This window comes from Triticum aestivum, chromosome 7D (genome assembly GCF_018294505.1).
Source record: "Triticum aestivum cultivar Chinese Spring chromosome 7D, IWGSC CS RefSeq v2.1, whole genome shotgun sequence".
NCBI classification, from domain to species: Eukaryota; Viridiplantae; Streptophyta; class Magnoliopsida; order Poales; family Poaceae; genus Triticum; species Triticum aestivum.
This window is the reverse complement of record NC_057814.1, coordinates 621,086,648-621,098,906: the sequence shown is the minus strand read 5'-3', so window position 1 is coordinate 621,098,906 and position 12,259 is coordinate 621,086,648. Positions and strand designations below refer to the sequence as shown.

Sequence of the window (12,259 nt, the reverse complement as noted above, 5' to 3'; positions counted from 1 at the left end):
TTAGGTCGGCCTCCCGTTGTGTTCTTGGCCTCCCGCTCCGTCCGATTCGATTCCGCAAGCGACGGCCTGCAATCATCCATCCGATCGATACTTATAACAGGAGCAGCAAAGAGGACTTAGAAGGAGCAGCAAAGATCATCCAAACGTTTTCAGAACGGAAATTCACCTTTTCACTGTCACTTGCTTCATGCTCCATCCTATCAAAGATGGCGACAAGAACGAAAAGCATCCGCAAATACTCGCTATGTAAGCTAATAATGGTAAATAGTGATCTAAACAATCTTATATTAGTTTACGGAAGGAGACTAGCAGCAAAGAGATATGAATAATGTAGCCAGTTGATATTTGAACTCGGAGGTTTTACTACTATGTACAGATACATTCGTTCATTCAGCATCGTCCAGTCAAGGTACTCTCGCAGCCTTGGCTTTCAGCTTCAGAGAGTACACACTGACGCTACTAGGAGTAGTAGTTGTTATTACACATCCACACGCCACAAAATACCTAAGCACCAAGGGTTAAACCCAAAATTAGCGCGTACATTTACCATAAATTATCTCCCCGCTTAATTCCCGAGCCACCGCGATCTTGAACGAAGGCATGCCGGTCAGAAGGAGAGGATAAGGTCGTCGTCGGGCCGGGCCGCGCTGTCGGCTGTGGCGGCGCCGGCGAGGGCGGGCTGCGAGAGCATGTGCACCACCTCGCGCATGTTGGGCCGGTCGGTGCTCGCCTCCTCGACGCACGCCGTGGCCACGTCGTAGAGCCCCACGAGCAGCGGCACGGGCTCGGGGGAGAGGCGGCGGTCGGCGACGGCGAGGACGGCCGCGGCGGTGTCGGGGAGCTCCGCGGTGGCCTTGCGGACCCAGTGCACGATGTCCACGCCGTCGCCGAACCCGCCCACGGGGCGCCGCCCCGTGATGAGCTCCAGCAACACCACCCCGAAGCTGTACACGTCGCTCTTCTCGTCCACCCGCAGGGTGTAGGCGTACTCTGCCACCACGTCAGGAGAGTTAATTAACAGGACCAGTTCATTAATCAAACCAGGCAGAATTATGCAACCTTCTAATCATGCTTAGTCTGACCAAAGGAGATATAGATAGATATCCCTATCATTAACTGCAAAAGGAGATCTTTGTCCTGTCTCTCTGGTTGACATGAACACACATGCCAACAAGATCCTCCAGCTCCAGGCACTGACAACTTAAATTAGCCCCAAATCTGTGCTACAATCCAGGAAACAGGGGCAGGGCAAAAGAGACACTAACAACCACCACCACTAATCACTGTCACTCACTCACTGTCGCCAGTGGTACTACACCACTACTACCCTTTGTCCTCTCTCAAGTTGACCATTGCACATGGCAACAAGAACGAACATGGCCGGTGTGGGGCTGCAGACAAGTGCAGCCTGAAACTAGGCTAAAATCCAAGCCAACAACAGCCAAGTACATGCCGCAGTTCTTCAGGCAGGACCAGTGAATCGTGTGTGCAGTTAATGTGCCCGGCCTTGCTTCAGATAGAATGTGTTGGATGGATGAAATGAATTCAAATGCAATGAAATTTGTATACCTGGGGCGATGTAGCCGTAGGAGCCGGCGATGGCGGACATGCACTCGGAGTTGCCGCCGGCGGCCCCGCCGCCGCCGAGGAACTTGGCGAGGCCGAAGTCGGCGACGTGGGCCTCGAACGCCGAGTCAAGCAGGATGTTGTTGGACTTGACGTCGCGGTGGATGATGCGCGGCGCGCAGTCGTGGTGGAGGTAGCAGAGGCCGCGCGCCGCCTGGAGCGCCACCCGCGCCCGGGCCTCCCAGCCGAGGTGGCCGCCCTTGCCGCCGTGGAGCATCTCCCCCAGCGAGCCGTTGGGCATGTACTCGTACAGCAGCAGGTTGGTCTCGCGGTTGGACACGAAGCCCAGCAGGCGCACGATGTTGCGGTGCCGGATCCGCCCCAGCGTGCCCACCTCCGCCGAGAACCCGCGGTCGCCGCCGACGCCGCGCCCCACCAGCCGCTTGATCGCCAGCTCGGCGCCGCCGCGGGTCACGCCGTGGTACACGATCCCGGCGCCGCCCTTGCCGATGATGTTGTCCTCCTGCAGGCACTCCACCACGTCGTCCGCCGAGAACCCCGGCCGCTGCTGGAACACCGTCATCTTCCACGCCCCGGAGCGGCGGCGCGCCGCCTCCCGCCACGCCTCGCACCCCTTGCGACCGCCCAGGAACGCGGCCACCAGGGCCACGAACACGCCCGCCAGGCACACCAGCATCTTCTTCGAGTCCCAGCGGCGGAGCGACAGCACGCCGCCGCCGCCGTCGTGGTTGTTGTAGGAGCAGGCGCCGTCGTCGCTGCTGCCGGTCAGCGGGCCGCCGCAGAGCCCGGGGTTGCCCACGAAGGAGCTCTCGTTGAACACCAGGAACTGGCCCTGCATCGGCACGGCGCCGGTCAGCGCGTTGTACGACACGTCCAGCGTCGTGAGGCTCGTCATGTTGGACATCTCCGTGGGGAGCTCGCCGGACAGCGCGTTCCTCGACACGTTCAGCGTGCACAGGATCTTCAGCGACGTGATGCTCTCCGGTATCGCGCCGGTCAGGCGGTTGCGGCTGACGTCCACGGCGGCGAGCGACGCGCAGCGCGTGAGCTCCTGCGGGATCGCGCCGGTGAGATGGTTCCCGCTGACGTTGAGCCGGGACAGGTTCCTGAGCCGGCCGATCTCCGGCGGCAGCTCGCCGGAGAAGTTGTTGCACTCGAGCGAGAGCGTCTGGAGCGCGGGGAGGTTGCCGATGGCCGCCGGAATCCTGCCGCCGATCCCGTTATTCCCCAGCAGCAGCATGCCGATCTTGCCGCCGCCGATCACGTCGGGGAGCTCGCCGGTGAGCAGGTTGTCGGTGAGCTCCAGCATGTTGGCCTGCGGCAGGTCGAAGAGCCCGGCCGGCACGGCGCCGCTGAGGAAGTTCTTGCTGAGCCGGACGCGCACCAGCGTCTTGCACGCGCCGAGCGACTCCGGGATGGGGCCGAAGAAGGCGTTGTCCATGAGCACGAGCGTCTCGAGCCTGCCGCCGGCGCAGAGCTCCGGCGGCACGGTGCCGGTGAGGTGGTTGGTGGTGACGTCGAGGTTCCTGAGCCGGCCGTTCCTCCCGAGCCCCGGCGGGAGGCTGCCGGTGAGGTTGTTCTCCCAGAGCTGCAGCACCTCGAGGTCCGGCAGCTCGGCGACGAACGCCGGTATCCCGCCGCGGAGGTGGTTCCGGAACAGGTTGAGCAGCCGGAGGTGTTTCAGCTTGGCGAGGCTCGCCGGTATCTCGCCGGCGAGGTCGTTCACCGACAGGTCGAGCGACTGCAGGCTCTGGAGCTCGCCGAGCTCCGTTGGAATCTCCCCGGAGAGCCGGTTCCAGAGGAGGAAGAGCGTGTCGAGGTTCTTGAGCTTGCCGAGCTCGGGCGGGATGGGGCCGGTGAGGTTGCAGCTGCTCATGTCGAGCAGCACGAGGCTGCGCAGCCCGCCGAACTCGGGCGGCACGCCGCCGTCGTACTGATTGAAGTACCCGACGTAGAGGCTCCTGAGCCGTCCCAGCCTGGCCAGCTCCGGCGGGACGCGCCCGGAGAGCGCGTTGCCGTTGAGGCCGAGGTACTCGAGGGAGGCGACGTCGCCGTAGGCCGGCGGGATGGGGCCGGAGAAGTAGTTCCCGCCGAGGTGCAGGTAGCGCAGCGCGGCCGCGTGCGCGGCGCCGAAGGGCGGGAGCGGGCCAGAGAGGTTGTTGTTGTAGCAGTCGAGGAGCTGGAGGGCCGGGAAGTACAGCGCTCCTTGCCCGTCGCCGGCGGGGAAGGGGCCGGAGAGGTTGTTGTTGGAGAGGTTGAGATGGCGGAGGGAGGGGAGGGAGGGCAGGCCCGCGGGGATGCGGCCGGGGAGGGAGCAGGCGGCGATGGTGAGGTTGGTCAAGGAGTCCAGCAGCGCGAGCTCCGGGGGCAGGGTGCCGGCGTGGAGCGGGAGGGAGGTGAGGTTGATGGCGACGACGCGGGACGTCGCGGCATCGCACGTGACGCCGGTGAAGGCGCAGTGGGCCGGGGACGTCGCCGCCGGGTCCCAGTCGGCGAGCGGGGGGTTGGGGGAGGCGGTGGTGGTCGGGGCCGGGACGAGGGCCGCCTTGATCTTGCCCAGCGCGTAGATGTCGCGGTCCGGGGAGCCGGAGGAGGGGGATGGAAGGATGAGGAGGAGCGGCAGGAGGAGGAGGTGCGGAGGGGGAGGCATTGTGGCGGGCTGTGGTGGTGCGCCGGCGGGGGCGCGCGGTGGGAGGGGTGTGGAGGGAAGAGGAGTGGACTGGAGGCGGGAATAAAAGGGGCGGGGCATGTGGTGGTGGAGGAGGGAATGCGAATATCGAATCGGCCGTGCTCTGCTGGGGCGCAACACCAGCAGTGACCGGTGAGCGTGAGTGGCACGGCGCAGTGGAGATGTGCGGCGTGAGCTCTCTCTCTCTCTCTCTCTCTCTCGCCGTCGCCGTTGGTGCAGGGCGTTGTTTCTTCGGGTCAATGGTGGAAAGGCGAGGGTGGTGGTAGGGTGGCAGTGAGGGGTGAGGGTACGGTGGTCAGAGGTCAGAGGGGAGAGGACGGGGCAGTTAATGCAAGCTGACTAACGGAGGGGTAGGACTGTACTGCTAGCCTTGCTACGGATGGGACGGGACATGGAGGGACATGGCATCATTTGGTTCCGTTGCGGGGTGCTGCTACAGCTAATTCATTGCTCCAGGGTGATGACTCCAAGTCTAGCAAGCTCACTCAGCTCATCACTGCAATACCAACTATCACATGATGGCATGATAGTACCGTACCATGTTTCCAAACTCAAATTTTCGATTCTCAAAATAATTGTGAACATCCACAAGACTTGTGCCTACAAACTGTAAATAATTCCATATCCAACATTGAAATATACACGAAGAGGCAAAAAAAAAGACCAGTTTTGCTAAATCACATCTAAGACTATATCATTGATTTTACGCTAAGATTCATGCAAGCATTTTCTTTTGTCTTTTTCCCTTCTTCTTTCTACTTTGATCAAGCACTTAGATGTGCAACTCGGGCACATCTACATGTGCCGTGGACAAACACCAAGAAAACAAGACAAATCCACACATGAATGGTGTCATTTTTTTCTTCCGTCCTTTTTTAACACTACTCATGCTGTATTTCGAATCTGTATTTGAAATTTTTAGTGATATCAGACATATGTCTTGTGCACATTTGCAAAAGAAAAAATGGACTTATTTAAAACAAGGATTTTTTTTAAGAAACCATCATGGTACATCAATATTTTCATACTTTCACATAAGGATTTATTTGGTTTTCCAAAGGGTTTTCGGTGTTCACCCTTTTTATTAACAATCATCCTTCAAGAAATGAAGAAACCTTATTTTCCTACTTAATTTGCGGGACCAAACACTTTTTAACAAAATTAATCGATACCTATATAATTAAAGCAATTTGGAGCAATTTATATTTTTGGCGCACTAGAATAGAAGATGGGATCTAGTTCGAGCGTCGGACAATATATTTAAAAAGCAAAAAATAACATAAATAAAATTAAAAAAACTTACTTATGTATTTTATTCAATTAAAAATAAGAAATTCTATTTCTGTCACGTGATGATTAAGAGAATTGACTGATACTAAATCTGCTAAGTAAGGCACCTGTTAATTTCTATTATGTTTCTTACAACCCAAAAGCTTTGAATTGAGGGGTGTCTTTTTTACTTTCTATAAAATGAAATTGCTATGATAGCCTTCTTATTTGAAAAGACACCACTGATTAGCATTAATGATTCAATTTTGATAATTTGTCACCGTTAAATAAAATAATATTTATACTAAACTATTATACTTCATTATCATTTTTTAAGTAAAAAATTTGTGATATAACTTATTTATTAAGAACATAAAAATATTGTTAAATGTTGATTATAACATTCTTATATAGTTCTAATGTCTATCATTGACAACTACACACACTATGCTAAAATCAATTATATTTTATAATGAAAATAAATTATTTCCTTTTTTAGATGATGTCCTTAAAATATTAAACGCCATTTCTTTCAATGTGAGAAAAAGGAAATGAGTTGCATGTCCTTGCATATTATTATTTTCACAGTTGGGTGAATTTATAGTCTACATATGTTTGCGTATATTTAATATTCTTAAAAGGCTCAACATATGTATGTAAATAGTGTGGTTTAATAAATATCATCATGGCAGTTTCTAGTGTATGATTAGATACAAGCAAATAGAAAAGTATGGAGCATATAATGTTTATATGAGGACCCTATAATCTAATGTTGTGATGTTGTTTTCATGCTGGTTAATGTGCCCTACTTGTTCTAGTTGGTTAAATAAGCAGTTACGATGGGTGTTTGCTTTGCACTTAGTAATAAAATAGCATTGAATTAAATGATAAACCATCATTACACATCGGTACAAAATCGAATTTTCAAGTAGTTTTCTAACATAACACTCATTCGGTTTCGCCTTTGGTATCTAGCCAACTAGAACTAATATACATATTATTAAAGGTAACTGAGAAAATACCAGCAAAATTTCTACCTCAATCGGTGATGTCTACTATGCACTTATGCTCTCGTAGACTCTGTTGGACCTCCAAGCACATAGGATTATAGGACAGTAGGAATTCCCCTTAAGTGGGTGGCCTAAGGTTTATTAATCCACGACAAATGTAAGTTAAAAGTGTTCTCCTTCAAAATGTTTTACAATCAGAATACAAGTAGTCTCTTGTGTCCCCAACACACCTAATATAGTTGTTAATTGTATAGTTGCAGTAGTTCGACAAAAAAAATTATAATTCGAGTAATATATTGATAGTTTCTATGAATAAATATGGGCAACAAGGTAAAAAAACATGGTCAAAATGAGTAAATAATGTCTCTACGCTTGCAAACAAGGTTTAGGGGTCACACTTCACAAGTCTCAAGTCTCAACATCATTAACATTGTTAAAAAAACATCATATATTCTCAAAAAGTGCAGAGGATTTGAGCTTGGCCAGCCTGTAGATGTCCCACAACAACGTATTCTGCTGCCACGATGGCGGAAAATGGCTCCCACAGCAGATTGTTTTGCAAAGACTACACAACGACAATGCAGACTTCTTCAACAGAAGGGATTATGCCATATCACACTTTTATGAATTTGACATGATGTTTATCCTTTTGGGCATGTTGTAACGGTGGATCACGCCGGACAGGAACTCGATGACCGGCTCGGTCTCCAAGGTGGCAACTAGTTTATCCTCGATCCACTTGGCAAATTGTTGTACGCAATCATGGTTTTACAGTCTTCTAAACGATACCATTATTGTTTCAAAAAATTTACATCTAAGTCAATTTCATTATTAGCGTTTAGGTTTTACGGTTTGTTGGGCTTTCATAAAAAAATACGATAATAATTTTGACCTTCAGTCAGTATAATTACAACTCACCTTTCTCTTAATTTTAATACGTATGCTCTTTAAATTATAAATATATCAAATTAACAACATAGTCAAGTTTCACTAAGTTTTATAGGCAATTCACTTCTATATGATTTAATTCCTGACCTAATAACCTAAATCAACTCTTTCTACACAGACAAATGTACGGCCACTGTTTTCTTCACACTATACTATTCAGATCATAACCTTGCATTATAGACAACCAATCTCAAACAATACCACAGTAGCAGATTCAAGTAATATAACTATGGGCACAAAAGATGAGTACAACAACACAAAGTGAAAGATATAAACATGATCAATGGCATTCAACTACTATTAGATTATTATTCAAAGAAGTTGAAACACTGGGGCATCACAATTCTTTTAACATGACTAATTACGAAGTCAAAGTAAAAATAAATAAAAACATGTATTATGTCAAGTTTAAGTTTCATTACTAGTAACTTGCCAATGAACCGTCAAAATATAAAGTTTCAATGATTATAACTTTTCCAAACACGTTTTAGACACATATATCTACTGCCACTAATTCCACCTACATCCTTAGATATAGTTCATCGTACTTCATATTAGACAAACTATCTGAAACTCTTTAGGGGCTCTTTTAACTCATTTCCCATTTCTCCTGTAATCAGGACTAGAACCCTTTAAGTGTGTGACCCTACCGGTTCGAAAATAAGCGTACATGATCCAAGACCCCCTCCGGTCAACAGTTAACAGCGGGATCTGGACACCCTTATTAACTCCCGCATATTCATGAAGTTCTCAAGCGAACCTCTTTTTACGAATGACATTCCCTTTGCTTCATGATACATTTACGAAACCCGAGGAGAGATTATCGATATCCCCATGATCAACTCCTTGATCACTATATCGGTTATCCTCGTTACCGGTTTCATTCTCTTTACTCGTGTCTGTGTTCTGGTATCCCGTGTTCATAATTAAAAGTATCTCACCACACGATAATGACACCGTTACACCCGAGTGGGCCCGGAGAGTAACTCTTTATCGTGAGAGGAGCAAATCTCAGTCTTGAACTATTGCTACCAAAACATATGTTTCTGAAATACCGGTAAGTCACCTGTATTCACATCCATTTATGGAATGACATGTGGTAAACCCCAAAGTAACCTTCTGGTATGTTGGTATGCAATATTCTCATGGTACAAGGAACAATGCAAACATGAACAAGTTATATAAAGTACCGATAACATAACAACTATGACATCTCTTAGTAATTCATAGGTTGGGTCTATCCTACTACATTGTTCTCACAACAATGGTGTTCTCATATATTAATAGCATCCTTGATACTCCAATGCTCGTGATCAGAAAAATAACATCATCAATCAATACATGCACTAGTAGAAAAAGGCCCATTTGTCCGGGTTCGTAAGGCCCATTTGTCCCGGTTGGGGAACCGGGACTAAAGGGTCGGTACTAAATCCCTACACCTTTAGTCCCGGTTCTTACACCAACTGGGACAGATGGGCCTCCACGTGGCCGCTGCGGCTTGCCCAGGCAGGGGGGCCTTTTGTCCCGGTTGGTAGCACCAACCGGGACCAATAAGCTTCCACACGTCAGCTGTTCAGGGGCTAGGGTTTTTGTTTTTTTCTGAAAGGGATGGGGATTGGGGGTTTTGGGGGGTTTTGTATGGTTAATTTTGGGGGGTTTCATATATTGTGTTAGGTAGCTAATTAATTAATAGAAAGAAGTGTCCTCTCTTATCTTCGTGCTTGGTCGACGCTACGTACTATACGTATAGAGAGGCCCTCGACATGCTAGCTAGTAAGCAAATGAAGGAAACCATTAAGTACAGAAGTTCGTCATGAACATATTCATACAGAGAGAAGTGATATCGACCTCTCCTTCTCCGAGAGATTGGTCGAACAACAAGTTTTCGTATATCTATCCGGCGCTACTGGCTACATATATACAATATTAAAATCTCTTACAATATAATCCCCTAATTGTATATGAACTCAGCTTCCAGATGGTATTCTCCGGCTTTATTGATGACGTGGTCAAGAAAGAATCCCGCCAATTCCTCTTGAATTGCTTTGATGCGATCTTGTGGTAGGAGATCATCCCGCATCTGCCACATCTAATTTGATGAAGGGGGTCAATACATATATATGAATGAAACTTAACACCAATGATGGTAATATAATGAAATTGTGAATATTATTGCTTACGCACATCAAATTGTCTTTTAGAGTAGCCCCGGGTATTTTTCAAGTCGCGTTGTAGATGAACTCGCAAACGTAGTATCCACAGTAATCATTCCCTTGTTCCTGCCACAAGCACTTTATGAGAAATAGAGGTCAATCAAACTGATAATGAAGCATTATAAATGGCATTGATGAAAGTAGCTAGAATCAACGAGATCGAGATGCGCGGAACTAGCTAGCTAGTACTACTTACTATTGGGTATGTCCATCGCAGCTCCCTCGGCAGTCCCGGAGATTGTGCGGTGAATACTTTCCAAACCCCGCGAGACAAAGAAAACAATTACTTGATATCAGGAAATGAACAAAAAGTTGCCGATATGGTGCGATAATGATCGATTGAACTTACTTTTCGAGCATTTTAGTCATGTCCGCATAGGTCTCGGGAGATTTTCTTCTCGAGTCTAAGACGGTTACTAGTCCCTGCTCAAGCTTAATCTCCAGGAGAATATAGTGGAAGCTGCGCACGCATGCATAACTCATCAATTACATTACTATAACCTCGAGTAATAAGGGAAACCCAATATGCACAAGACAGTAACACTCACTTGAAGTTGTAAGGAAAGAGTATTTTATCTTTGTTTTGATTTATTACCAACGATTGGAGCAAGTTGGCCTCGGTTGCTTTGGCATCAAATTTAACCGTATATTCATCTATGAGATTTGTGTTAATGAACCCAATATCATAGATTTCTGCTTTTCTGCATTCGACGATCTTCAATCTGCATAATATAGTCAGGGTAATTATATATACATGCAATGAAAGAGCTGAGCTATATATATAGAGACTTAATGACAGAAGTAGTACTTACAGACAGTAGCAAGTGACCGTTAATTTATCGAGGGCCTTTTGATTGAACCACTGGAAGAACTCCTCGAACAGACAACAGTTCAATTCCAACGAGGTCGTGCTCCTCTTTAACTCTCAGTTGTTGGGGAACGTAGCAGAAATTCAAAATTTTCTACGCATCACCAAGATCAATCTATGGAGTAATCTAGCAACGAGGGGAAGGGGAGTGCATCTACATACCCTTGTAGATCGCGAGCGGAAGCGTTGCAAGAACGCGGATGAAGGAGTCGTACTCGTAGCGATTCAGATCGCGGTTGATTCTGATCTAAGCACCGAAGAACGGTGCCTCCGCGTTCAACACACGTGCAGCCCGGTGACGTCTTCCACGCCTTGATCTAGCAAGGAGAGAGGGAGAGGTTGGGGAAGACTCCGCCCAGCAGCAGCACGACGGCGTGGTGGTGGTGGAGGAGCGTGGCAATCCCGCAGGGCTTCGCCAAGCACCGCGGGAGAGGAGGAGGGAGAGAGGTAGGGATGCGCCAAGAGAGAGACCATCTCGTGTGTATCGCAACCCCAAATACCTCAAGTATATATAGGGGAAGGGGAGGGGCTGCGCCCCCATCTAGGGTTCCCTCCCCAGGGGTGGTGGCAGCCCCCTAACCCATCTAGGGTGCGGCCAAGGGGAGGAGAGGGGGGACGCCACTAGGGTGGGCCTTAAGGCCCATCTGGACCTAGGGTTTGCCCCCTCCCACTCTCCCATGCGCCTTGGGCCTTGGTGGGGGGCGCACCAGCCCACCTGGGGCTGGTCTCCTCCCACACTTAGCCCACGCAGCCTTCTGGGGCTGGTGGCCCCACTTGGTGGACCCCCGGGACCCTCCCGGTGGTCCCGGTACATTACCGATAGCACCCGAAACTTTTCCGGTGACCAAAACAGGACTTCCCATATATAAATCTTTACCTCCGGACCATTCCGGAACTCCTCGTAACGTCCGGGATCTCATCCGGGACTCCGAACAACATTCGGTAAACACGTATCTCTATTCCCTATAACCCTAGCGTCATCGAACCTTAAGCGTGTAGACCCTACGGGTTCGGGAACCATGCAGACATGACCGAGACGTTCTCCGGTCAATAACCAACAACGGGATCTGGATACCCATGTTGGCTCCCACATGTTCCACGATGATCTCATCGGATGAACCACGGTGTCGGGGATTCAATCAATCCCGTATTCAATTCCCTTTGTCTATCGGTATGTTACTTGCCCGAGATTCGATCGTCGGTATCCCTATACCTTTGTTCAATCTCGTTACCGGCAAGTCTCTTTACTCGTTCCGTAACTCACATCATCCCGTGATCAACTCCTTGGTCACATTGTGCACATTATGATGATGTCCTACCGAGTGGGCCCAGAGATACCTCTCCGTTTACAAGGAGTGACAAATCCCAGTATCGATTCGTGCCAACCCAACAGACACTTTCGGAGATACCTGTAGTGCACCTTTATAGCCACCCAGTTACGTTGTGACGTTTGGTACACCCAAAGAATTCCTGCGGGATCCGGGAGTTGCACAATCTCATGGTCTAAGGAAATGATACTTGACATTAGAAAAGCTCTGAGCAAACGAACTACACGATCTTGTGCTAGGCTTAGGATTGGGTCTTGTCCATCACATCATTCTCCTAATGATGTGATCCCGTTATCAACGACATCCAATGTCCATGGTCAGGAAACCGTAACCATCTATTGATCAAC

At 49.0% G+C, this 12,259-nt stretch overlaps 1 protein-coding gene across 1 annotated transcript; it reads right to left on the bottom strand.

Moving 5' to 3' along the window:
* Positions 1–322: 322 nt before the first annotated feature.
* LOC123165411 (leucine-rich repeat receptor-like kinase protein FLORAL ORGAN NUMBER1) lies at positions 323–4,396 on the bottom strand. Its single transcript, XM_044583045.1, has 2 exons — positions 1,570–4,396; positions 323–990 (listed from the first exon to the last, which is right to left on the bottom strand). Exons 1-2 carry the CDS (start codon positions 4,334–4,336, stop codon positions 608–610), a joined length of 3,150 nt encoding a protein of 1,049 aa, XP_044438980.1. The 5' UTR covers positions 4,337–4,396; the 3' UTR covers positions 323–607.
* Between the last annotated feature and the right edge of the window lie 7,863 nt (positions 4,397–12,259).

Excerpts from the sequence above, each read along its gene's own strand:
- LOC123165411 (XM_044583045.1), bottom strand. The coding sequence starts at position 4,336 with ATGCCCCGCCCCTTTTATTCCCGCCTCCAGTCCACTCCTCTTCCCTCC. Across the intron at positions 991-1,569 it reads CTACGGCTACATCGCCCCAG|AGTACGCCTACACCCTGCGG; the intron begins GTATACAAATTT and ends ACGTGGTGGCAG.